Raw genomic sequence first — 26,513 nt, 5'->3', positions numbered from 1 at the left:
TCGGAACCGGAACAAAGAGCAAACAAGTCTATGGGCCAAAATGTCCCCTCCCCTTCCGAAATTTGAAAGATGCTAATACCTGGGAAATCGTGATTTGTCCGAAGCAACTAATACTGCTCGTTGTTTCACGCATTCCGTTGTATCACGAGAGATCTACGGTACCATTTTTGTTTACGTGGTCTGTGCCAAGAGATTAATCGCCCTCTGGTTTTGTTCAGGCTGTTTGGTATGACAGCGTTCATCCGGACCAATGGGACTGAGCCATACAGTCTGGTTCTGCAGGCAGATGTCAGCTGGCCTGTCTTCACCAACCCCATGGTGGTGCTGCTCCTTTATTACACACTGGTGGCTCTGCTGCACAAGTGGGTCTACATCACTGAAGAAGAGGTACTTTACCTAGACTGAGACTCTAATGTAACTAAGACCTTCATAGTGAATAGCTGCGTCTGAAATGGAACCCTATTCCCTATATAGTGCACTACTGTAAATGGGGATAGGGCTCTATATAGTGAATAGGGTGCCATGTCAGACGCTGTCAATGTCTTGTGGATGAAATAAAACTCTGCTGGTTTATCCTTTGTTGGAAGTGTTAATTGTGTGTCAGTCATTTCATGGTGCCGTCTGTGTATTTCTGCTAGGATACTCTGGTGAAGTCTGAGAGTTCAGTAGAAATCCCTGAGGATCCCCCCAGCTTCTCCAAGATCTTATTCATTTCAGGAGACAGACTGGAGGTGTTGAAATCTACTACAGTTCTATTTTTCTTCTACATTCTCCTGTAGTTTAACCATCATGATTTTCTACAGATTTCTGGAACAATTCTCTTTTCTTTTGCAGCTACTGACCAGTACGGATGATGAAACTTACATGCCAGATGAGGGGGTGCAGGAGGTACATTCTGCTCTCCCAATGTGTTGTCATAAATCCCTTAACGGGACGTTACATGTGTGGTTAGACACCGTACATTCAGTGCGCATCACCATTCTTCAAAGCCAGAATTCCTAGTATACTGTTTTTCCTCTGCAGCCAATGGTCTTAATGATGAGCAGCTCATGGCATGATCTGAGAGGACAGGAGATGGGGTTACTGCTGGGAGGGCCAGGGGCAGGGTATGCAAACTGCTACCCTCCACCACAATATGAAGGAATAGACTTGTCACCCTCACAAGGTATGTACCTGCCAGCCTTGTCAATGTCCAAGTCAAATCTACTCCAAGGTCCATTATTTGGTAGAATTACCACAATGTTCGGTTATAGACGAAAGGTTTGACTTATGGGAAGTCATTTTTTATATCCACCTGGATATTTTGATCTTACCCAGTCATGAATAAATGGTAGGAATTGAATATTGAATACATTTTCATCACTAGTGTAGAAACTGATACAACATAGCCTTAAAATATGACAATTATACGGTATAAAAACTTTCCTAAACTCCATCTTCTGCTGTTTTCCTCTCTCAGAGTCGGAGGAGGTTGAAGAGAGTAGTGAGGAAGGGAAGGAGAGGAGGAGTGAGGTGTCTATGAGGGAGGGGAGGAGTGAGGTGTCTATGAGGGAGGGGAAGAGTGAGGTGTCTATGAGGGAAGGGAGGAGTGAGGTGTCTATGAGGGAGGGGAGGAGTGAGGTTTCTATGAGGGAGGGGAAGAGTGAGGTGTCTATGAGGGAAGGGAGGAGTGAGGTGTCTATGAGGGAGGGGAGGAGTGAGGTGTCTATGAGGGAGGGGAGGAGTGAGGTTTCTATGAGGGAGGGGAGGAGTGAGGTGTCTATGAGGGAGGGACGGAGTGAGGTGTCTATGAGGGAGGGGAGGAGTGAGGTGTCTATGAGGGAGGGGAGGAGTGAGGTGTCTATGAGGGAGGGGAGGAGTGAGGTGTCTATGAGGGAGAGGAGGAGTGAGGTGTCTATGAGGGAGGGACGGAGTGAGGTGTCTATGAGGGAGGGGAGGAGTGAGGTGTCTATGAGGGAGGGGAGGAGTGAGGTGTCTATGAGGGAGGGGAGGAGTGAGGTGTCTATGAGGGAGGGGAGGAGTGAGGTGTCTATGAGGGAGGGGAGGAGTGAGGTGTCTATGAGGGAGGGGAGGAGTGAGGTGTCTATGAGGGAGGGGAGGAGTGAGGGACAGAGTGAGGTGTCTATGAGCGAGGAAGAGAATGTGCCAACCCATCCTGCCCCCAGTGGACTGGCTGTGTTTGGCCTGTTCATCATGAAGCACAGCTACATCAGCGCACTCATCATCATGATGGTAAACCACTTTCTTTCCACGATGCTATTACGGTTTTGGTGTAGACATTAGTCATTGAACAATTAACTCTCTGAAAACAATTCCTTTAAAAGTCGAACTGAATAGAGCTACGTTACCTTCACATTACCTCGCAGTCTTTGAACGGGAACATGGGTATGACTATAGGATGTGTGGCATGCCTCCTGTGTTCCTTCAACCACTCAGGTGTGGAGCATCACCTATAACAGCTGGCTGACGTTCGTCCTGCTGGTGTGGTCGTGTGTGATCTGGATGATACGTGACCGTCGGCGCTACGCCATGATGAGCGCTCCCTTCCTGGCGGTGTACGGCACCTTGCTGTTGCTGCTTTCCTTCCTGAGCGGCCTGAGGCTGCGGCGGGATGAACTGTACCCTGGCCTGCCACATGCCGTGCTGGTGGACTTTGACATGGCCATCTACCCAGCACCCTGCATCCACCTGGGAGGCAAGGTGTTGTACACCTTCAGCTTTTGGCTGCTGTTCCGCCAACAACAGAAGGAGAAACAGGAAGAGAAGGATCTCAAGGAGTCTGACGAGTCTCTGGAGGAAGTGAAAGTACTCCCACGTATGGACTCCTCTCTTTATAAGCATCTTTTATGGCTTTACGTCAATAAAGTCACGTTCTCTAATTCAGTTACGATGCATTAGAAATGGATATGATGTTGTTCCTAGGTGTTTATAACAAGCTTCACTTAACAGTGCTCTCTAACTCATAGGTGTTTGAACCTTGACCCAGGTATGGTGACGTGTTCTACGTTGTGTTCCTCCTCTCCCTCAGCGGATGAAGGTGAAAGCTCTCCCATGATGGAGATGCTGGGTTCAGCCGTCAAAGGAACCCTGGTGAAGTACTGGATCCTGTTCTGCTGCTCCATGTTCTTCGTGGTCAGCTTCTCCGGGAAGGTGATGGTCTACAAGATCCTCTACATCGTGCTGTTCCTCTTCTGCGTCGTCCTCTACCAGGTGGGCCTCATATATGTGACTCCTAGATAGTGTTGTAGTGTATGTCAGTGGTGATGTGTATGCTGCACATGACATACAATGTACAATACAACTTTACTGTCCATGTTCCAGTGAACAACGAATATTACTTAACTCCTCCAGATAGCACACATCTCAGGGTGGCCGGTAGGCTAGCAGTTAAGAGCATTAGGCCCGTAACCGAAAGGTTGAATCCCTGAGCCGACAGGTGATAAATCCGTCGATGTGCCCTTGAGCAAGGAACTTAACCTTAATTGCTCCTGTACGTCGCTCTGGATAAACGTGTGCGCTAAAATGTAAACGGTAAATCATACATACGAGACGCTATGAACAGTCGGATGTTTTTCAGAAGGGAAGGGGGAAAAAATGTACTCTGTGAAAGATAAGATTGTGTCAAATAAAAATAGTAGTGGCTGTGGAATAGTTTCATTCAATAGTTATATTAGTGGGTTTACCAAAACATTAATCAGACTCTGACTATGTAAATATCTTATCACTGACCTCGCTATTGGTATGACACATTTACCACCCGACCTTGCAGCCAAGACCTCAACAACAGCCAAAGGCTCTAAACTCTTATCAATAGAGCTTCCGTTATGAATATTGATCCTACCTCGTAAACACAGACACTAAACATTTCTGCTGCCATTTTCCTGGTTTCCCTCCCCATCTTGTATTTCCGCTGACCTTTTAGCGCTGACCACTTACAGCTGCCTAATGGCCTAGCTACTACCTCACAGCTCACATACTGTAAGAAAGCCAATATGAACCTGATGTTTATCAGTGCTAGCAGCACTGCTGTTTCACATACTGTCTGACTGAGGGGAAATAAACAGCAAATGAGTAAAAGATGTAGGTATTCTTATGTAAATAAATGTTGAATTTGAAATTAATATTTCAAGACACTAATGATAGATGGGCTCCCGAGTGGCGCAGCGGTCTAAGGCACTGCATCTCAGTGCTTGAGGCGTCACTACAGACACCCTGGTTCGAATCCAGGCTGTATCACAACCGGCTGTGATTGGGAGTCCCGTAGGGCGGCGCACAATTGTCCCAGTGTCGTTCAGGTTCGGCCGGTGTAGGCTGTTATTGTGAATCAGAATTTGTTCTTAACTGACTTGCCTAGCTAAATAAAGGTTCAATAAAAATAGATGGGTGTGAAAAGGCAACTTGTTTTGTGGTCGCCTGTTGTCATATGAAATTTGTCTAGTAACCGAGGGAAATCAGAGGGTACGGTTGATCTTTATAAAATAACGTATCCTGGGGAGGAATATTAACAGTAAAATACGTTATTTTATAAAGATCAACCATACCCTCTGATTTCCCTTGGTTACTAGACAAATTTCATAGTGATTTGACCTGATTAGCATCATGGGATCTATGTTACCATTCCTCAGATCCGTTGTGACGTGTGGAGGCGAGTGCTGAAGTACTTCTGGGTGGTGGTGGTAGGCTACTCCATGGTGGTCCTGATTGCCATCTACATGTACCAGTTCAAGACAGTCTCTGGCCTGTTCAGACAGATCATGGGCATGTCTGAGGAAGGGTGAGTGGGCATGGTGGCACTGTGGGCAACCCTGTACATTCACAACGCTGCTTATGCCTCCATGTTGTTGTAGTCATCCCAAGACTTTGATGTACTACATTGTTAATTGATTCATTGATTCATTCATTGGCGCAAAATTACTCATACCTTGTACCCTATGTCTAGAAGTCTCCCTGATGGTCCATGGCTAAGGAACATTTGCGATTCACAGTGTTTTTGCATACTGTGACTGAGTTATTCTTATACAGATGTAGTAGGATCTTAATTTTATCACTATTTTGTTGCTGCGATTTTTCCTGCACAGCAGGTAATGCAAACTTGTAGTGTATTTTAGTTTTAAAAAGGCTTCTTTTAATTTTGTCAGACTTGAAACTTAAAGAAAAATGTATCAACCCCTACAAAAAGTGTCCACATAATGCACATAATAATTCACATTTCCTGCTATAGCAAACTGGCTCAAATTAAGATCCTATATCTGTTCGCTCAGTGCTGCCCCTGTCCCGCTCTGTCCTCTAGTCTGCGTGATCTCGGGTTGGAGCAATATGATACTGTGGAGCTGTTTGCTCGGATCCTCCTCCCTGCAGCCTTCCTATTGGCCTGCATCCTGCAGCTTCACTACTTCAACCAGGACTTCCTGGATCTCACCAACCTGGACAACGTACCTGTCCACCATGGACCAACCAGGTGGGACAGCTTACCTGATCGCAACCACTGAGATAATGTGCTTTATATCATGGAGGAGGGAAATATTAGTCCATTGAAGTGTTTCTTTAATGTCAACTGGTATTTTTAGAGACATACAATTTCTTAATAAAAAAACCATGTATAATGGCGGTGGAGGGTGCTGAGGGGAGGACTGCTCATAATAATGTCTGGAACGGTATTAAGCCGCTCCAGCCATTAGCATGAGCCCGTCCTCCCCAATTAAGTCGCCCACCAACCTCCTGTGCTGCAGAGAGATATTGAACATTTTGATCTGATTGGTCCCAAAAAAATGGTTTAATACTGGGCTGGGGTGTTATTTCCTTTTTTGGGGGAAAAACAAGCTGTCTGTCATTCTCCACCCATCTCTATGTTGTTGTGTCTCATCCATTCTGTCCATCTCTTCACCCAGAGAGGAGGAGTTGAGGAACTCAGTCAATGTGATAGCTGACATGTAAGAGCTGTATTTTTGTCTCCATGAATGGCATGCTTCACAAAGTGGATTGCTCAGACTTTGAGTCATCTTAAACAATCTTAGTTAGGCAAAATCAAAGTAAGGAGTGTACAAATATGTTAATCTCATGTTATGATAACGTGTTGACGTTATTATACAGAGAAAGCGGCACCATTTGAGTGTGCAGATACATAATTTAATTCCATCAGTCCGTCATTAATTCTGAGTAATTTAAAATAAATATTTTTCAGATAATTTCATGGAATACATTTTTACCACTGTAGGTGCAATGTTTAACTGATGTTTATTTTTCCTCAGAATTAAAGAAAACATTGAAAAGCTACAGAAACGGTACATTCTTAAAACACTTTCTTCCTTTACATGGATGAAAAAAGACGATGTATGGCATTGTATATAATGTTATTATACAGTACAATGTATTAAAATGACTAAATCCACGATGGACTTGCCTACCCTCTTTCTGCTAGTATGGCGAAGGAGCAGAGTGAGCAGACGAGTGGGGAGTCAGAACGTGTGGGGAGTCAGGACACGTTGAAGAGTGATGGCCTGTCTGCCTCATCAGAGAAACATGAGGAGGAGCAGGAGGGAACAGGTGTGTGCCACTGAGACTGTGAGATTCTGATTCTAATTTACTGTACGAAAAGTACATTTTAACAGCACAAAGACAGTACAAGCAAATATGCCACATTAACAAAAGTCTGTGAAATCTAGCACAGCATTTCAGATCTTATATCTGACCTTGAGTCTGATGTCCTTTTTGTGTCCGTCAGTTCCCCCAGAGGAGCGTCTGACCCAGTGGGGGTTGATATTGGACCGGGCCAGCCTGCTGCTGTTCCAGGCTCTGGCTATCTTCCAGCGGGCTCAGGAGATGGGCTGGAGGCTGCTGGAGGTTCACAGCCTCAAGATTGTTTCCACTGGCATCATCTGGGTGTCCCTACAAGAGGTCAGATGTCTTTATGTGACCCTTGAACTCCACATTCTCATTGCACCTTGACCCCATTTATTGTACCTTTTATATTGTATTTCCTGCATTTACACTGGCCTGATTTTACCACCTAATATGTTATGCAGTGTAGAGGGTCTGCACAAAACATTTGTTTTCTTTCTTTTTTCTTTGTGCCCCAGGTGTCCCTGATGAACTTCATGTTCCTGGTTCTGTGGACCTTCGCCCTGCCCTTCCCCCGGCTCCGCCCCATCGCCTCCAGTGTGTCCTCGGTCTGGGCCTGTGTCATGGTGGTGTGTAAGATGCTATACCAGCTCAAGGTCATCAAACCTCTGGAGTACTCCTCCAACTGCACTGCTGTGAGTTCACTTACCACTAGCATGCGAAACACTGACCAAATATCCACTAATTATTCCACAGGCATAACAATAAATACTCAGTAAAGGTTGGCACCCAAGGGGATTATGTCATTGTTTAGATACAATGGACTGTGTGTGCGTGTGCAATGCTTGCGTATGTGTGACTATCTACGTTTACAGTAGTATGTGTCTCTGTGTGTCAGAGCCTGGTGTCAGCTAACGGGACAGGGCTGGGGGGGAACATGGCAGAGCTGCTGAGGAGGTCTGTGCTGTATGTGAAGCCTGTTGACCCAGCCATGTGGTGTGGAGCGCTGCGCAAGTGTGAAGACAGGATCCTGCCCTGTCTCAGCGTAAGACAAGCTCTTCACTCAGTGTCTGTGGTTATTTAGTAATATCGACGTCATTTGTCAATCCTGCCATGTACTGTATAACTGTGAAATGAATTGAAAGAGAGATTTTGAGATATATGCATATTAATAACAGATTAATGCATATTGGTAAATACGGCACATATAAATGAATATCCTCTCTATTATTAGCGTGGTAGCTTCATTGATCTGTGGTTCAGTAGTCTGAGTGTTCTTTGGTTGTGTTTTTCTTTGACGTCAGAACCACCTGATGGTGCTGGGGCTGCTGGTGTTTGAGGTGACTGTCTCTAGACACCAGCTCTACTACCGCCTTCACAACAACCTCAAGGTCCCCACCTTCAGCATTATCTTCCAGGGCATCACACGCCAGCACCTGGACCATGGCATCCTGCCCTGCATCAAATACTTCATCAACTACTTCTTCTACAAGTTTGGCCTGGAGGTACAGTAGCTCTAACCGATTCTTGGGGCTGCAATAGCCTCTTTTACTGTTGACTTCCATTTGAGATTTGTATGATCTTTGTAGTGTTTTCATTTGAAATACAGTTTCTGAAGTTATCTATAGTTGTCTTTGCTGTTGATCTATATGTTTTCATTTTTGTAGTATCATCATGTCACGGTGATTGTATAGCTCTTTGAGATGTTCCTCCTGTCCCTCAGGTGTGCTTTGTGGTGGCGGTGAATGTGATTGGCCAGCGGATGGATTTCTACTCGCTGCTGCACTCCTGTGCTCTGATGGCCGTTCTGTCACGACGACGCAGGAAGGCCATGGGGGAAGTGTGGCCTAAGTACTGCTGCTTCACTGCAAGCCTCATGGTGCTGCAGTACCTGCTCTGTATCGGCATCCCTCCCGCTCTCTGTGTCGGTAAGGAGAGATATCTGGAGATAACCCAGTAAGCAAAATGGTAAATGACGCTGACAAAATGATGCTGACATCACATGCGTTTCAGGTGCTGAAGGGAGGTTAGAACATGTATTTTCCGGACGTCGAAAATAGGTCGCAAATGGATGTTGACGAAACGTATTTTCAGGTGTCTTTTCAAGACATCGAAAATAAGTATTTTCCGGACGTCAAAGAGACATCTTATGGGGATGTTGAAAATATGTATTTCCGGTCATTGATTCTATGGACAAATTTGAACTGCACATACATTCTCAATGACGTAAGAATTATATCACAATTATATAGGAAAGAGGAGCCAACTGAAGAACGCAACAGAATATTTATTATTGCTCTCATCTGCCACATGTACTTATGTTAGCTTTTAAAAAAGCTTTCAAATTGGCAGCGTTGATGTTGAAATTAGTCTAACTTACAGAATAGACCAACACGCCACTTCATCTACAGCAACATTCTAGGAACGGTTACAGATTATTTTATTTTCTTGCTATGACTGTGAGTTGTTGTTGTTGTTTATCTACCTTAGTTGAATGCACTGACTGTCAGTCACTCTGGATAACAGCATCTACTGAATGACCAAAATGTAAATGTAAAGACAAACACTTGCAAAGCATGCTGAGTATTATTCTAATGACTTCCGCCCCCAAACAAGTACAAATTTGGTCAGTGCAGAGCAGATCCGAATCTGAATGAATCATAGACGTCTTGGCTATATTTCACAAGTTTTAACATCACATTACAGTATGGCAGTTTAGTACAGTAGAGCACAGTAGAGTACAGTACGGTAGGGTATGGTACGATACAGGACAGTCAAGTTTTATTCAGTAGGGTACGGTACAGTTCAGTAGAGTTTAGTTCAGTAGAGTACATTAGAGTAGGGTACAATTCTGTACACTATACTTTACTGCACTCTACTGTGCTCTACTGTATTGTACTCTACTGTACTATACTATGCTATGCTGTACTATACTCTAATTTTCTTTACTGGGCTGTGTACTGTAATGTACTGTACTCTGCTGTGCTCTACCATACTGTACTGTGCTGTCCTAACTTGTGAAACATAGATGTCTGTGATTTTTTTCAGATTTGGTCCGGTCCAGACCAAACCAAATCTGAACCAATTATAGATGTCTATGTTTGGGCCAAATATAGGCTGGACCAGACGTATGTGGACGTTGAAATCAAGGCCGGTCCAGACCGGACCAAATCTGAACCAAACCTAGACATCTATATTTGTGCCAAATAAAGGTCAGTCCAGACATGGCCAAAAAAAAGATGTCCAAAAGACTTTGCCGTTGGTAATTGCTTAATGGAAAGTGTAGGCCTATACTTGTTCACTACAGTACTTAATAGCAAGATCAATGGAATTCTGGGCTAGTTGAAGGAGATTCCACTATAATGCTTAGGCTACCAGTCATGATGTTTCACGGTCATGGTTGCCATCCCATTTCTGACACCAATGTAGCGAATAACAAACCCTGGTCATGGAGTAAAAAGCAAGCACCCTAGTGGATCAATCAAAAATGTCTATATTTGGGCCAAATCAAGGCCAGTCTGGACCGGACCAAATCAGTACCAAATAAAGACGTCCATGATTGGTTCAGATTTGATCCGGTCCGGACAAGACCAAAAATCATCATCAGTAGACGTTTAAATCAAGGCCGGTCCAGGCCGCACCAAAAAAATACCTAAAAAAGACCACCTGGTACAAATAGGAGCAAAAAAAGATGTCCAAATGACATCACCTGACGGTAAACGCTTAGTGGGAACCGTCTTTTTCACCATAGTTAAAGTGTGATTACGATTTGAGTGACACGTGTGGTGGAATTATTGTAAACAAAAGGAGAGACTTTTAGATTATTTTTTTCAGGGGGTGATTACTGAGAACTCAACGAGCGGATTTGAGCCACAGCATTTTATAGCAAAGTCCATCCTCCTGGATGTTCATGACAAACAACAGATGTATGGAATGGGTCACAAGGTTAAGATTTGTGTGAAAGATGCTAATAATTCACAGCAGACAGTATCTCATTGTGTAGAGATCAAGGTCTGGCCCAGGGGTCATCTCTCCCTGGTACCATATAGAACAGAAACATTAACTCATGCTCTGGAATGCGGTATCCCCAAAGACATCGTAAATCTCCTGTCAGTGTTATCTCGCGGAGGCCCACTTTCAGTTCACACAGTCACAATAGAGTAATAAGAACCCTCTATTCTGTTGCATAAAACAACCATTTGATGCAATGAAAGTATTATAACCTAATCTTGCAATTTTTCTCTCACACACGATTGCATATTACATAGGCCTTACACCAGAGTAACTTTCAGGGCCAGTATCTACAGAGTGACTTAGGGTAGGAGTGTTGATCTAGGATATGTCCATAAAATCTTATTCGTTATGATCTAAAAGACAAAACTTATCCTAGATCAGCATTCCTACTCTGAAACTCCTTATGGAACAAAAATATAAACACAACATGCAACAATTTCAAAGATTTTAATGAGTTATAGTTCATATAACGAAATCAGTCAATTTAAATAAATTCATTAGGCCCTAATCTTGATTGTGGCCTGTGAAATGTTGTACCACTCTTCTTCAATGGCTGTGCGAAGTTGCTGGATATTGGCTTGAACTGAAACATGCTGTCGTACACATCGATCCAGAGCATTCCAAACATGATCAATGGGTGACATGTCAGGTGAGTATGCAGGCCATGATAGAACTGGGACATTTTCAGCGTCCAGGAACTGTGTATAGGTTACATGGGGCCATGAATTATCATGTTGAAACATGAGGTGATGGCGGTGGATGAATGGCACAACAATGGGCCTCAGGAACTCGTCACCATGGGGCATTCAAATTGCCATCGATAAAATGCAATTGTGTTTGTTGTCCGTAGTTTATGCCTGCCCATATCATAATCCCACTGCCACCATGGGGCACTCTGTTCACAAAGTTGACATCAGCAAACTGCTCGCCCACACAACGCCATACACGCTGTCTGTGGTTGTGAGGCCGGTTGGATGTACTACCAAATTCTCTAAATCGACATTGGAGGCGGCTAATTGTAGATAAATTAACATGAAATTATCTGGCAACAGCTCTGGTGGACATTCCTGCAGTCAGCATGCCAATTGCCACATTTGTGGCATTGTGTCGTATGACAAACTGCACATTTTAGTGGCCTTTTATTTTCCCAAGTACAAGGTGCATCTGTGTAATGATCCTGCCGTTTAATCAGCATCTTGATATGCCACACGTCAGGTGGATGGATTATCTTGGCAAAAGAGAAATGCTCACTAACAGGGATGCAAATAAATGTGTGCCCAACACTTTAGAGAAATAAGCTTTTTGTGTGTATGGAACATTTCTGTGATCTTTTATTTCATCTCATGAAACATTGGACCAACACTTTACATGTTGCGTTTATATTTTTGTTCAGTGTAACTTCTCAATCTTCTCTTCTCTCTGTCAGATTATCCATGGAGGACCTCCAGTCAGGCTTTGACCTCCAACCTCATCAAGTGGCTTTACCTGCCTGACTTTGCCATGCGTCCCGCCCCTTCCTTCATCCTCTGTGAGTCTCTTTGTGTTCATCCCAGCCATTTCCAAATTCACAAATTGTGGGGAAATCTCGCATTGGCATTCATTCTTGATTTACGTGAAAGTATGAGTTGCATGGATATCTCAAGGATTCAGGCCATTGTCTACTATATATAGTGTGTACTGTAAATCCCTTCATACACCATCAATCAGTAACTCCTACATAAGTGAACAAGGCAGCCATTTTGTTTTTGCTGTGTGTCCAGATGACCACCTCCTGCTGCTGTGCTCCACGCTGCAGTGGCAGGTGTTTGAGGAGGAGAACCGGGCCGCCGTGCGCCTCATGGCAGGGGAGAACGTGGAGATCAGCCGCAGCCTGGACCCGCGTTCCTTCAACCAGTACATTCCCGTCAACAACTTCCTCCATTGCAGGTCAGAGGGCTCTCTTCGCTAGCGTGGGCTTTAGACAACTGCTTTATCATTTTCGTGAAGGGTGGCCTGATTAGGAAAACTTCGAATCTACAACTAGGGTTTTTTTCCAGTCAGGTCACATGGTCTGGAAAAAAATCTTGGACCTACTCATATGGTTATATGGATATGTATGTGTCTCTCCTTACCTCAGGTCCTATCTGGACATCGCCAAAGTTTTTGTGTTCAGCTACTTCTTCTGGCTAGTGCTGTGCCTCATATTCATCACGGGCACCACCCGCATCAACATCTTCTGCCTCGGCTACCTGGTAGCCTGCTTCTACTTCATGCTGTTTGGAGGAAGCCTGCTAATGAAGCCCGTACGATACATCCTCAGGCTCTGGGACTGCCTCATCGGATACACTTGCTTCGTCATTGGCATGAAGAACCTGCTATCTGTACGTTAGCGAACTAATTACAAATTTCCTAGGCTAGCCTATCCTCGTTGCTGAAAGTGTTTTTTCATTCATATACTGTATTATGCATAGCGTACCACAGACTATGCTAATAACCCAGTCGATTTTAACCACTGGTCAATGCTAACTGCCTGTTCTGTGTTAGTGCTTCACAAACTTCACAAACTCACTGTCTCAAGTCCAGTCTTCTCTCTCCTCTGTGCTATCTGTCTTGCTGTATGTGTGTCCACAGCTTGGCTCGTGTGCTTATCTGGACAGCCTGTTGAAGAATGGCTGCTGGCTCATTCAGGCCTTCAGCATGGTCTGTACAGTCAAAGGCTATGATATCTGTAAGTGTGACTGATGATACCGATTAACACACTGTGTGTGTGTGTGTGTGTGTGCGCGTGTTTTCTCAGTTGTGTATATATGTGTGTGTGTTCCCAGCTGCTCCTGATGATGAGTGTGAGCTGCCGGAGGGGGAGGCGGGCATTGTGTGGGATGCGATCTGCTTCACCGTGCTCTTGGCTCAGAGAAGGGTTTTCCTCAGCTACTACTTCCTGTATGTGGTGTCTGACCTCAGGGCCTCCATGATCCTGGCCTCCAGGTTAATAATAACAATCATCATCATTTAGTTACTGACCACTTCCCTATCAATGATTTTAGATGTTTTTAGAATACTTTGGTACTATTGGAAATAGTCATGTTTATCTATGGAATGGTACCAACTGAAAGTAGGACTTCATAGATTGTTTGTCTCTCATATTTCAAGGGGTGCTGAGCTCTTTGAAGCCAAGTTGAAGAAACTGGTTGCTGCCAGACTGGAGATGGAGAGGAAGTCTGTAGCAACGCTGAAGAAGCAGTAAGACTTATGCCACAGCAGTTTGTTTGTTCTCGTTTAGTTTTCAGTCTAATGGGTTTGCTATTGTTGCATTGTTTGAATTCACTGTGTTGATTCCTTCCTCTAGGATGGAGAAGATCAAATCCAAACATAAGAGTAAGCCTGGCCAGGGAGATGCAGCAACGCACCCTGCTGATATAGTGCCAAAGGGTGAGCAACATTGGGCTAGCTAGTGGAAGTTGGCCTTTACCACTGACGGAGGGTTAGTTCTTAAACATATACTCTTTGATCGGATCTTTGTATTTCCCCCTACTAGAGTTGGTGCTCAAATTGCTTTACATCATTTTAAGTTGGTGGGAGACTCCGCTCATCATGATCATTATTCTTGTCATTCTCATTGAATGAACGGATACATTTATGATGTCGGGATGAATGGGTGAATATGTTTTCCAGGTGAGAGTGAGAAGGCTGAGAACGATCGGGGGAAATGGTGGAAACCATGGGTCTCACGGCCTGGCGGTAAGTGTTTCATAAATCTAACTAACATGATTCCGATTTGGTCAGTTACAGAAAGAACCTTGAATGGGGAAATGGGATGGATATGGCTTGAAAAAATAAACAACGTGCTTGATTCCACCTTATTAGATCGGGTGCTGAATCCTCGTGTATATAATGGGATATGGTTTAATTTCATCTCATTATAAATACACACTTTTTGATTCAAGTAATCAAAACCATTTATATACTGCAACAGTATAAAGTAGGATGTATAAGTAGGAGTTTGTCTTTGTTGTCTGACACTTCTGTCGTTTCCCCTCAGTTGAGAACAACTGTGGCTACCATCTTTTTGAGAGTGACAGTGAAGAGGAAGAGGAGGAAGTCCAGGAAAAGAAAGAGGAAGAGGCTCCACTAAAGAAGAAATCTGCTTTTCAGGCGAGGGCCATAAAAGACAAACTATAAAGACTAGTAAAATAGTATTTGTGGATGTTTTTGAATGTGATGTCAAACTGTGTGCCTCCTTTCTCCACAGATAGCCTATGAGGCATGGGCCACAAGTTCCAAAGCAGCCCTGGATTTGCACAAAAAAGAAGAAAACAAGATGAAAAATGAGGAGAAGAGGAGGGCAAAGAGAGAGCTGCAAAGACAGCAAGGTAAGAGGGGCTCGTTTGTATGGGGCTGTTTGCATAATGTTGTCATAGAGACAGAATAAGTAATGTATTATTTTGTGTCGTTGTCTGATCCAAGGCATTGAGAGAGCCGAGTCTCACGAGTTGGACGAGTTGGAGGTGGAAGAGAGCGATGAAGAGGAGGAGAAAGGTAAACATTCCACCTCCACAGACCCTTCATGGCTATACAGTAGACTAACTAAGTCCTTGCACTGCTTCTAACTTGATAGGTTTCTAACGACTCTGTCCTCTCACAGAAAATATATTTCAGAGGATCATCTACTCACTCAAGTTTTTATGGGTGTTTATCCTGTCCCTTTTGGATGATGTCACTGAGGGCCTTAACTCTTTCTGCAAAGATAACCAGGACATCACCAAAGTGCTGCGCTTTGAGAGAGCTCTTCTAGGCCAGCAACAGAAAAAGGTGAAAGAAACATTCATCCACTCTAACTCTCCAAGATGCTTTTTGTGTATTGCAGGGGATACTTCATTTGACGTCACTCAATTGAACTCTGCTTTAATGATGTCCTGCCTGCAGTGATGATACAAATAAAATACAATCTTTTCCCCTGTTCCTTCTACAGGGGAAAGAAGTGTCACAGGAGAGTGTGACGCGCTTCTATGAGAACTGGGTGTCTAGGCAGAACACTCTGGGCTCGCTGGAAGACCAAGATGACATAGTTCTCCCCATCTCCTCCCCACCACCTGTACCCTCATCACCGCGAGGTTACTCAAAGCTGAAACACGCCCATTCCAAAATCTCCTGGGGTAGCAGCTTGTCCAGGTCTTCATTGATGTAACACCTACAGTATAGTCATGATTAGTGAATTCATGAAATTCATTTCTATTCCGTACATAGACTGCATGTGTTATACAGAATGGATTACTTTTGAATTAATTATGGAGTAGTATTTTCTATTATTATGTTATTCTGCATTATAACCTCTATGGAGGATTTATAAATGGCCTCATAAGACCAGGATGGTCACCATGTTTCCCTGTCGCCATGTAAAAGCTGCGTGACGGATGAGACCCTGCTGGGGTCTCGACAGCCCACTCTGGATGAGCTGGATGACCCTCCTCGACTCCAGCCAACTGCTGAGCAACTCAGACGGAAACTACTGAAAACTGCCAACCTGGACCTTGGCTCATTTGACAGCGAAGTCCCTCCACCAAGGTGATGTTTTTGTTGTTTATTTATTAGGATCCCCATTAGCCGACGCCAATGGCGACAGCTAGTCTTACTGTGGTCCAACACATAACGAAAAAATCATTAGACAAAATAATTTACAATTTATCTACATTTAAAAGCATTAACATGTCGTGTGTGTGTGTACATCTATCAGTTCCACATACATGTCAGTACATACACACAACAAGTAGGTCACATGGGGGAGAGGCGTTGTGCCGTGAGGTGTTGCTTTATTTGTTTTTTAAAACCAGGTTTCATGTTCACTTGCGCTATATAAGACGTAAGGGAGTTCCATGCACTCATGGCTCTGTATAATACTCTACGTTTCCTTGAATTTGTTCTGGACCTGGGGACTGAGAAAAGACCCCTGGTGGCATGTCTGGTGGGGTAAGTGTGTGTGTCAGTGCTGTGTGTAAGTTAACTATGCAAACAACTAGCAATTTCCAACACATTAATGTTTCTTATAAAAGCAACAAGTGACATAGTCAGTCTTTCCTCAACTCTTAGCCAAGAGAGACTGGCATGCATAGTTTTAATACAATGAAGAGTAACACGTGCCACTCTGTTCTGGGCCAGCTGCAGGTTTACTAGATCTTTCTTTACAGCACTTGACCATATGACTCGACAATAATCAAGATAAGATGCAACTAGAGCCTGCACTTGATTTGTGGAGTGTGGTGCCAAAAAAGCAGAGCATCTCTTTATTATGGACAGACCTCTCCCCGTCTTTACAACCATTGAATCTATATGTTTTGACCATGACAGTTTACAATCTAAGGTAACACCAAGTAATTTAGTCTCCTCAACTTACTCAACAGCCACACCATTCATTACCAGATTCAGCTGAGGTCTAGAGCTGAGGTCTAGAACTTAGGGAATGATTTGTACCAAATACAATGCTCTTAGTTTTAGAGATGTTCAGGACCCGTTTATTACTGGCCACCAATTCCGAAAACAGACTGCAACTCTTTAAGGGCTTCAGTGACTTCATTAGTGTCATGTCTACTCCCGCTCCTCCTCTCTGGCGCTCGTTGTCGCCAGTTGTCTAATCATTACGCACACCTGCCACCATCGTTATGCGCACCTGCGCCTCATGACGCTCACCTGGACTCCATCACCTCCTTGATTACCTCCCCTATATCTGTCACTCCCCTTGGTTCTTTCCTCAGGTGTAATTGTTTCTGTTTCAGTGTTTCATGTCTGTATGCTACTTGTGTTTCTTGTTTTGTTCCTTGTGTTATTTATTATTTAAGTCACTCCCTGTACTTGCTTCCTGACTCCCAGTGTACATGTTAAAATTAGCTGTGGTTGCTGATGCGTATGTGGTTGAATCATCAGCATACATGGACACACATGCTTTGTTTAATGCCAGTTGCAGGTCATTTGTAAAAATAATAAAGAGTAAAGGGCCTAGAGAGCTGCCCTGCGGCACACCACACTTTAAATGTTTGACATTAGAGAAGCTTCCATTAAAGAAAACCCTGTGAGTTATATTAGATTGCTCCGAATCCACGATATGGCAGCGGTTGAATAGCCATAACACATACGTTTTCTCAACAACAGGTTATGGCCAATAATATCAAAGGCTGCACTGAAATTTAACAGTACAGCTCCCACAATCTTCTTATTATCAATTTCTTTCAACCAATCATCAGTCATTTGTGTCAGTGCAATACATGTTGTGTGCCCTTCTTTATAAGCATGGTGAAAGTATGTTGTTAATTTGTTTACAGAGAAATAATATTGTATTTGGTCATACACAATTTTTTCCAATAGTTTACTAAGAGCTGGCAGCAAGTTTATAGGTCTGCTGTTAGAACCAGTAAAGGCTGTTTTACCACTCTTGGGTAGCAGAATGACTTTGGCTTCCCTCCAGGCCTGAGGACAAAGACTTTCCTCTAGGCTCAGATTAAATATATGACAGATAGGAGTGGCTATAGAGTCAGCTACCATCCTCAGTAGCTTTCTATCTAAGTTGTCAATGCCAGGAGGTTTGTCATTATTGATCGATAATAATACTTTTTTCACCTCTCCCACACAAACAATTTTCAACTTGCAATGCTTTTTTTTCATTATTCGTTTTTTATGCATGAGAACGATGTCTGACTGTTCGTTGTTTGCATTTCCTGCCTAAGTTTGCCCACTTTGCCAATTTTTTACCTTTATTTAACTAGGCAAGTCAGTTAAGAACAAATTCTTATTTACAATGACGGCCTACCCCGGCCCAACCCGGACAACGCTGGGCCAATTGTGCGCTGCCCTCCGGTCGGTTGTGATACAGCCTGGAATTGAACCAGGGTCTGTAGTGATGCCTCTAGCACTGAGATGCAGTGCCTTAGACCGCTGTGCCACTTGGGTGCCAGTTAAATAATCATTAAAATAATTGGCAACATCAAATGGTTTTGTGATGAATAAGCCATCTTTCTGCCCATAATTTCATTTAAAGTACTCCAAGGTTTTTCCCCATCATTCTTTAGCATTGATCTTGGCTTCATAATAGAGTTTCTAGTTCTTTTTGTTGAATTTAGTAACATAATTCCTCAACTTGCTGTAAGTCAGCCAGTCAGATGTGCAGCCAGACTTATTAGCCACTCCTTTTGCCCCATCTCTTTCAACCATACAGTTTTTTAATTCCTCATCAATCCATGGAGCCTTAACAGTTCTAACAGGATATAGCCACTATATTGAGATCACCGCATCCAGTGGGTACAGACACAGCTTTAGAACAAACTTCCACAGTATTAGCAAAACTGTGATCAATACATGTGGATGATATTGTTCCTGTAGTGTTTTGTAAACACCCTGGTAGATGATTAATAACCTAAACCAGATTACAGACACTGGTTACAGTGATAAGCTTCCTCTTGAGCAGACAGCTTGATGAAAACCAGTCAATATTCAGGTTCCCAAGAAAGTAGACCTCTCTGTTTACATCACATACACTATCAAGCATTTCACACATATTATTTCCATACTGATTGTTAGCACTTGGTGGCCTATAGCAACACCCCAAAAGAAAAGGCTTTAGATGTGCCAGGTGAACCTGCAACCACAACACCTTAATAACACTTGACATAAGATCTTCTCTAAGCATTACAGGGATATGGCTCTGAATATATACAGCAACAACTCCCCCATAAGTATTCCTGTCTTTCTATAGATGTTATATCCTTGTATTGCTACTACTGTGTCATCAAATGAATTATCTAAGTGGTGACTTCACTTATGCACTTATGGTTTCCTCTACTCTGTATACCAGACTTACTGTATATATTGTTTCATATCTACTCACTCTCTATATACCTTTATAAACTCTCCTATCTTAATAATGTCTTTGACTCCATCTTATTACTTTCTATAATTACATTTTTCAGCAGCCATCACGATACTGTTCCTGATAAGGAGGACAGTGAAGGAGAGGATGCATGTAAAAAGGAGGGGGAGTATACAGCGGAGGAGGAGTATAGAATGGAGAAGGAGGAATGGAGGGAGAAAGAAGAGGAAGAGGGTGAAAAAGCTGTGATGTTTCCAGGATTTATCTCCCTGGACTATCTCCAGTGTGATGAGAAGTGCGAAGATTTCCCAGACTCCCCCCGGCCTCTGAGTGAGACCAGGAACCTCACAGCTAGTGAGCTGCTGCTCAACAAGTCAGTCATGGGAGATTGGGACTTTGTGGTTTTTCTGGTTACAATTGTGGTATAGTCAAGTGGACCCATTCAGTTGTGTCACATTACCTCGTAGTAAATTAAAGTTGAGTATCCCAAATTTAATTTAAACTTCAGGATACTCACATACTGCTTTTGCCCTCTATTGCAGCATGTTTGATAACGATGAAATTGAAGAGTCTGATAAGTTTTTCCAGTCTCTCCCGAGGCACCTGAGACTGGTGTTTGCCCTGTACAACACCATGGTGTCGAAGTCAGAGATGCTGTGCTACTTTGTGATCATCCTGAACCACATGGTGTCTGCCTCCCTGCTCAGCCTGATCCTGCCCATCCTTATCTTCCTCTGGGCCATGCTGTCTGTGCCACGCCCAACCAAGCGCTTCTGGATGACTGCCATCATCTACACAGAGGTACGCACAGCAGGCACCCCTAACGGAGTGATATGTTGATTGGCTGGTTGGTTGATTGATTGGTTAGATGGAGGGTTGATTGATGATTCCTATCTCTTCCAGCTGATTGTGGTGGTCAAGTATTTTTTCCAGTTTGGCTTTTTCCCCTGGACTACCTCGGTCTACCGAGGCATCAATGCAGACCGGCCCTTTGCTCTGCCCAACATCATTGGGGTAGAGAAGAAATATGGCTATGTTCTCTTTGACTTGATACAAATGCTGGCTCTGTTCTTCCATCGCTCCATTCTAAAGGTACTGACGGGAATGGTGGTTTCTGTGTTACATCATATAGAATATACTAAAGCACAACTTCTCAATACTTTCTTCTTCTCTCCGTAGTGCCACGGTCTTTGGGATAACAAAGAGGTGGAGATGCCGGACTTCTTCAAGAAATTAAAGAAGAAGACAGAGAAGATGAAGATGAGTGGAGAAGAAAAAAAAGGGGACGAGCCGAAGCAAAGACTGCCCTGCCTCCCTCTCCAGGCCTCGACTGCGTCCTTGTTTTGCAGATGTGGAAAAGCCAACTCCACTGAGACAAACGGTACATATATTCAGCAGCATAAGCATAGTGCTGAAAACATCTTGTTTGTTTGAAAGCGTATTGAAGTTGAAATGGGGTGTTGCCTGGAAGATGTGAAACGTTACCCAACCTGAATATACGAACGTCTCTTGATGTGGATGGGATATTCTTGCAGGTGATACGCGGCTCACAAAGCACCACTCCAAGAAGAGGCACCACAATAAAGTTCCCCTGACCAGGACGGAGAGCATCAAAAAGCTGATTAGAGAAAGGATGCTGGAGGCTAAAGCTGCTATCATTGAAGTGTGAGCATTTAGTGCACTATCATGTACTGATATGTATTGTAGGTGTGTTCTGTTACTTTAATTACACATCTCCAGTGATAAATGGCAGTTTAAAAACTAGTCCAGGAGGCAGCACTTTTGACTGGACATGAATGCATCTTTAAGTACTGATTTTTGGTTTAAAAATGAACAAATATTTTCAGCCATGGTCGTCTTTTGTCTTCGCAGTGCCCTGCATATATACCTACCCATCAGGCAGTTCTTCTATGACATAATTCACCCAGAGTGCAGTCCAGTGTGTGACGTCTACGCTCTCATGTTTCTGATTGACGTGGTCAACTTCATTGTCATCATATTTGGATACTGGGCTTTTGGGGTAAGTGCCTGTTTGAGTCAAAATTGTATTTGGAAAGCTATTAGGCCTATTTTTTTCTAGTGGATTTCTTTCACTGTTTTCTTTTTGTGTCGGAACAGAAACACAGTGCTGGGGCTGACATCACAGATGCTCTTGGGGAGGACCAGGTCCCATCGGCCTTCCTGGTCATGCTGCTCATCCAGTTTGGCACCATGATAGTGGACCGCGCTCTGTACCTCCGCAAAACCCTAATGGGAAAATGTGTCTTCCAAGTGGTGCTGGTGTTTGGTATCCACTTTTGGATGTTTTTCATACTCCCTGGGGTGACTGAGAGGTCAGAGTTCATGTTTACTATAGTGTAAAAAATGAGCTGCTTAATTTATCTTTTTCATTGTCATTCTCTTGTGTTCTAGGAGGTTCAACATGAACCAGGTGGCACAGTTATGGTACTTTGTGAAGTGCATCTACTTTGGCCTCTCCGCCTACCAGATCAAGTGTGGCTACCCAAATTGTGTGCTGGGAAACTTCCTGACCAAGAACTACAATTACCTCAACCTATTCCTTTTTCAAGGGTACAGTCGATGCTCTATGATAGATAAGCAAAGGCAAGTTGAAAAGCCATTCATTTCCTTGTAAGGGTCTTAGATAATCCCATAATACCAGTGCATTGGGTTGTCCATGTCTCCTCCTCAGGTTCCGCCTGGTTCCGTTCCTCATAGAGCTGCGTGCCGTGATGGACTGGGTCTGGACCGACACCACCCTCAGCCTGGGCAGCTGGATCTGTGTCGAGGACATTTATGCCAACATCTTCATACTCAAGTGCTGGAGGGAGTCGGAGAAGGTAACTGGGATGCCGAACTGCCAATAGGCTGGTAGCAGTTGACAGTTCCCAACTCATCTCTGTAGAGAGTATATCTGATTGATAGTCGATGGTGAATCACTGTAGAATTGAAGGGGTTTGTCTGTCTTCGTGTTTGTTTGATGTCTATGAACACTAGAGTATACTAAGTATTCTTGTATCAAGAACAATTGTGTGTTAAACTTGAACTGATTTGGAATTGTGTTGAACTATGAATTTGTACAGAAATACCCACACATCCCAGGGCAGAAGAAGAAAATGGTGGTGAAGTATGGAATGGGTGGCTTCATCATATTCTTCCTCATCAGCGTCATCTGGTTCCCCCTCCTCTTCATGTCATTGGTCAAGTCAGTGGCTGGAGTGACCAATCAGCCTCTAGATGTCTCTTTTCAGCTCAGCATAGCCGGATATGAGGTTTGCGATGGCCCCATCAGCTCACAATCGCTGTTTAATGTAACGTTTTTTTCTTCTGTTAAACTGTTAGTGCTGGTGTTGTTTTCTGTGTGTGTTTCTCACAGCCACTGTTCACAATGAGTGCCCAGGAGCAGAACCTGGTACCATACTCAGTTGCACGCCTCAACCGGCTCAACAACCTCTATGCCACTCACCCGGTAAGAGTGTTCTCCATCTCGCTACAACAAGTTGCAAGTTTGAGGGGCTGTGGAATCAACCCTAAGGACCTCTGATGTACTCCTCTCTCTTTCTACCTCTGTCTCATTCTCTCTCTTAGTCAGCTATGCAGTTCCTTGGGAACTACATGGCCGAGGACATTGTCATTGCAAAGATCAAGAGTGATGCCAGTCTGCTGTGGAGCATCAGCCCTGCCAGCCGTGACGCTATGATCCATGAACTCAGCAACTCCACCCATATCTACATCACCCTGCGATGGGTACTACTCAGGTACATGCAGTGTAGCAGGACCAGCTATTAACAAGGGTTGGATAGGGCTCTGGGTTGGTTATACGTGAACAGGGTGTAACACCGTTGAGGCTCAAGGACCGGCTTTTTTTACTTTTGTGTAACTGCCAAGACCGTATGATTAGTGCCATAAACATAGACCATATGATACAGCCATAAACAACTAGACGTAACCAGTGAGTGATAGTGATTTCACTCTGAGTGTGTACATGTGCCCCTCCTCCCAAGGAATGCGTCTCTGTCGATGAACGTGGAGACCGTGGGGGAACACACTGTGAAGTATGAGGACCGGGCCCTGAGGGATCAGATAGTTCAGATGCTCAAAGGGACACGCAGTGACTCTGTGTGAGTTTCAATCATCACAGCACTCTCACTATATCATCAAATGTTATTGGAGTTCACAGCCACAGTCAACATTACATCAATAACATAACCTTAACTCTGAAAGCTAGATGTAAAGGAACTTATTACATTCAGAATAACCCCAACTATAAAAGAGATGATCACAACGCTTATTATATATTGGTGTTGATATACTCAACAACTCTCATTCATTCTCTCTGATAGGATCATTGAGTCTCTCCTGCCCAAGTTCCTCAGAGGTTCCGGAGGACCTGTGTCCAAGATGGCCACCCGTCTGAAAGTAGGTTAGTGATCCTCTATCCAACCATCATACTGTATAGAACACTCAAACTCAACTTTGGACCTCTTATGGTAAGAGTTCAATACCCCTGGTATAGAACATCAACATAACAAATGCAGATGCTTGTATTACTATGGGATCTTAAAAATGTCATGGTCTCTGCTTCTCGTTTTATTCAAATCTTCCCTGTTCCATCTGTAACACCACAGAACACTCGGATCGGCCTGAGGACCTGCAGACTTTTGCTTTCTTCTGGCCCCTGTCCCTCAAACTACAGCGCGCAGAAGACAATGGAAGTGCAGAGGGGGGTCAGTGGTGGATTGTGGAGGAATGCACTCCTGGACAGGGGCACGTCCAGAGCAGCTGCCACAAGATTGAGATAGTGGTGTTCAACGACAAAGTCAGCCCCCCAAGCCTGGATGCTCTTGCAGGACAGGGGTAGGTTAAAAAACAAAACCCTCGCAATGCTGCCCCAGAAGCTATTTACATTTTGATAGGACTATTCCTTTAACTTGTTGATTTGTTCTCACTGCTAAATAAAGTCTCTTTCTGCCCTTTTCCATGGAATGCCATATGCTAATGTTGCTTGTCTGGCCTCGACCTTCTACCTGATTCCACCTTGCTACGGCAGAATTGTGGGCCTGTACATGTCTGTGGTGCTGGTCGTCGGGAAGTTTGTCAGGGAATTCTTCAACGGGATATCCCGCTCCATTATGTTTGAGGAGCTGCCGTGTGTGGATCGAGTGTTGAAGCTCTGCACGGACATCTTTGTTGTGCGAGAGACTGGTGAGATGGAGCTGGAGGAAACACTGTTTGAGAAGCTCATCTTCCTGTATCGCTCACCGGAGACCATGATCAAGATTACCAGAGAGAAGAGCGACTAGAGAGCATGATGACATTTGTTATGAAGAGGACGATTTGGCTTTTGGTTCTTATCTGGGGTGTATTCATCATGATTGCAACAGAAACCGTTCACTCAAAACAAAGTATTTTAACAAACTAGTTTCTATTGGACAAATTCAGGTAGGTCCCTCCCTGTTTCGTTTAAAAACCAAACAGCTTCCATTGCAAGATGTAATGAATACACCCCTGGAGTTGCACTTCTGATTGTACTCCTGTACAATGCATGCATTTTTTCAGTGTCTTATGATTTTACAACAGAAGACCATAAGCCAATCAGAAGTGTTCCTAATGTTAAACAATTTAATTGAAGTTTAGTTGCAACATCATCGACACAAATGTCTTGTATAAAGCTGATAGAAATACATTATGTAGAACACACATGCTTCTCAACATTCTGTAACTTTACACACTGAACACGACCCTGTTTCGTTCCACTGAAAAGCTCATCTAAAAGTATTCATTCTCATTTCACACTGTAGTTCATGTACAGTATTTAATTCAATAAATAAAATATTTGAACTACAAGGCCAAGTTCAGAGCTTTCAGCCTACTTTTACATGTGTTCACTTTTTATGAGCCACTCACAGGTAACGTTGCCAGGTAAGGCGGGAGTTTAGCAATCTAGCAGACAATTATTTTTATATGGGAGTTTAATTTCATTTTCTTAATTACAAATTAAAGGGGAAAAATCCATTCTGTTAAGTCTTCCGTCTCTCGACAAATCTAGATGTAACCCTTGCGTTGTCATCCATCACAAAGATATGTTCGCCGGGACAGTGACAAATCCTCTTGGCCCCGAAGAACATCCATTACATGATGTACTTAGATCCTGCAAGATAAAGCATGTCAAGTTAAACTGATCTTAGAAACTATGAACTAGTGATGGTAGCTAGCTATTTGTTGAGAACTGCAGATTATCAGAGAAATGACGATAGACAATTTGATATAGAGCTGATATTGTCCCACTATGGGCATTAAGGTGTGTTGATAATCTGCAGTTCTGTAGTGTTCTATGTCTATGGTAATGACGCTTACTTGGCAACTGCAGTAAGTACAAAAAAAATGTATCAGGTGTGATAGCAAGAGCAGATGAGGCAATATGGTGTGATGGTTAGTGGGTGGTAGATGAATTTAAGTCAAGCATCTCCACCTCTTAACCCAAATACTGTAGTGATTTCTGATTTGTCTTTTCAACACTTACATGCTACAGCCTTTGGTACGTAGACTTTGACGCTGGACTCGGCAACCTTCAGTGCCTCGACTTTGAACTGGGGTTTCAGTGCCGCACGCACTGCACTTGCGCAGATCGCAGAGAAGCGAATGTAGCTGCAGAGGACACAGATAATCACACTTTAGCCAACAGGCCGAGGCTAGCATCTGAATTATACTTATTGTCATGTGTTTTTAAACCACGACGATACATACAATAAGAGTGGTACCACACCAATTAAGACAATTGATATAACTCACGGGAAACACGTTAGCTAGCTTGTCAAGTTCATTGAACGTGATAGCATTCCGGCTAGCTGGATAGTCATACCCATCACACCAGAGCTCTCAAGCAAATATGCTATTTAGTAACTACATAATTTAAGTGCATCACCTTACAATCAGAAAACAAGCTAAATGTAATATTGTGTTAAATATACAATACATTTACCTAAGGCCAGCTTGTCTCCAGTATGCAACCATTTTGCCAGCGATGTTTCGTTCAAGGACAACTCGGAAATGTGCGTGATGACGTCGTTAGCGTTGACTCGTCTTCTTTGGGATTTGGTTGGCGGATCGC

At 43.6% G+C, this 26,513-nt stretch overlaps 2 protein-coding genes across 2 annotated transcripts in view; one reads left to right on the top strand and one right to left on the bottom strand.

The window, feature by feature from the left end:
* The window catches only part of LOC106571968 (piezo-type mechanosensitive ion channel component 2), a 26,968-nt gene extending 1,884 nt beyond the window's left edge, over positions 1 to 25,084 (top strand). Inside the window, exons 6-53 of the mRNA XM_045696085.1 lie at positions 219 to 387; positions 639 to 731; positions 835 to 888; positions 1,024 to 1,165; positions 1,460 to 1,470; positions 1,933 to 2,232; positions 2,437 to 2,815; positions 3,029 to 3,210; positions 4,626 to 4,774; positions 5,291 to 5,458; positions 5,889 to 5,930; positions 6,249 to 6,281; positions 6,419 to 6,543; positions 6,722 to 6,894; positions 7,077 to 7,253; positions 7,457 to 7,603; positions 7,863 to 8,063; positions 8,282 to 8,486; positions 11,999 to 12,100; positions 12,333 to 12,498; positions 12,689 to 12,932; positions 13,183 to 13,279; positions 13,377 to 13,536; positions 13,702 to 13,791; positions 13,898 to 13,980; positions 14,224 to 14,289; positions 14,591 to 14,703; positions 14,801 to 14,921; positions 15,016 to 15,087; positions 15,194 to 15,360; positions 15,521 to 15,720; positions 15,952 to 16,113; positions 19,503 to 19,775; positions 19,945 to 20,203; positions 20,306 to 20,494; positions 20,582 to 20,783; positions 20,938 to 21,067; positions 21,275 to 21,422; positions 21,521 to 21,735; positions 21,815 to 21,973; positions 22,095 to 22,242; positions 22,486 to 22,674; positions 22,779 to 22,871; positions 22,991 to 23,160; positions 23,407 to 23,523; positions 23,746 to 23,825; positions 24,031 to 24,259; positions 24,453 to 25,084. Coding sequence (XP_045552041.1) covers positions 219 to 387; positions 639 to 731; positions 835 to 888; positions 1,024 to 1,165; positions 1,460 to 1,470; positions 1,933 to 2,232; positions 2,437 to 2,815; positions 3,029 to 3,210; positions 4,626 to 4,774; positions 5,291 to 5,458; positions 5,889 to 5,930; positions 6,249 to 6,281; positions 6,419 to 6,543; positions 6,722 to 6,894; positions 7,077 to 7,253; positions 7,457 to 7,603; positions 7,863 to 8,063; positions 8,282 to 8,486; positions 11,999 to 12,100; positions 12,333 to 12,498; positions 12,689 to 12,932; positions 13,183 to 13,279; positions 13,377 to 13,536; positions 13,702 to 13,791; positions 13,898 to 13,980; positions 14,224 to 14,289; positions 14,591 to 14,703; positions 14,801 to 14,921; positions 15,016 to 15,087; positions 15,194 to 15,360; positions 15,521 to 15,720; positions 15,952 to 16,113; positions 19,503 to 19,775; positions 19,945 to 20,203; positions 20,306 to 20,494; positions 20,582 to 20,783; positions 20,938 to 21,067; positions 21,275 to 21,422; positions 21,521 to 21,735; positions 21,815 to 21,973; positions 22,095 to 22,242; positions 22,486 to 22,674; positions 22,779 to 22,871; positions 22,991 to 23,160; positions 23,407 to 23,523; positions 23,746 to 23,825; positions 24,031 to 24,259; positions 24,453 to 24,705 — 7,447 coding nt within the window. The 3' untranslated portion in view covers positions 24,706 to 25,084. The remainder of the gene's footprint in view (positions 1 to 218; positions 388 to 638; positions 732 to 834; positions 889 to 1,023; positions 1,166 to 1,459; positions 1,471 to 1,932; positions 2,233 to 2,436; positions 2,816 to 3,028; positions 3,211 to 4,625; positions 4,775 to 5,290; positions 5,459 to 5,888; positions 5,931 to 6,248; positions 6,282 to 6,418; positions 6,544 to 6,721; positions 6,895 to 7,076; positions 7,254 to 7,456; positions 7,604 to 7,862; positions 8,064 to 8,281; positions 8,487 to 11,998; positions 12,101 to 12,332; positions 12,499 to 12,688; positions 12,933 to 13,182; positions 13,280 to 13,376; positions 13,537 to 13,701; positions 13,792 to 13,897; positions 13,981 to 14,223; positions 14,290 to 14,590; positions 14,704 to 14,800; positions 14,922 to 15,015; positions 15,088 to 15,193; positions 15,361 to 15,520; positions 15,721 to 15,951; positions 16,114 to 19,502; positions 19,776 to 19,944; positions 20,204 to 20,305; positions 20,495 to 20,581; positions 20,784 to 20,937; positions 21,068 to 21,274; positions 21,423 to 21,520; positions 21,736 to 21,814; positions 21,974 to 22,094; positions 22,243 to 22,485; positions 22,675 to 22,778; positions 22,872 to 22,990; positions 23,161 to 23,406; positions 23,524 to 23,745; positions 23,826 to 24,030; positions 24,260 to 24,452) is intronic.
* Positions 25,005 to 26,513, bottom strand: atp5f1e (ATP synthase F1 subunit epsilon). Its single transcript, XM_014145574.2, has 3 exons — positions 26,385 to 26,513; positions 25,926 to 26,050; positions 25,005 to 25,553 (listed from the first exon to the last, which is right to left on the bottom strand). Coding segments are annotated over exons 1-3 (159 nt in total). The 5' UTR covers positions 26,417 to 26,513; the 3' UTR covers positions 25,005 to 25,551.

The sequence above is a fragment of the Salmo salar genome, chromosome ssa15 (genome assembly GCF_905237065.1).
Source record: "Salmo salar chromosome ssa15, Ssal_v3.1, whole genome shotgun sequence".
NCBI lineage: Eukaryota > Metazoa > Chordata > Actinopteri > Salmoniformes > Salmonidae > Salmo > Salmo salar.
The sequence above is the reverse complement of the archived record's forward strand: the minus strand, read 5'-3'. Positions and strand labels throughout refer to the sequence as shown.

Excerpts from the sequence above, each read along its gene's own strand:
- atp5f1e (XM_014145574.2), bottom strand. The coding sequence starts at position 26,416 with ATGGTTGCATACTGGAGACAAGCTGGCCTTAG. Across the intron at positions 26,051-26,384 it reads TGGAGACAAGCTGGCCTTAG|CTACATTCGCTTCTCTGCGA; the intron begins GTAAATGTATTG and ends TGTCCTCTGCAG.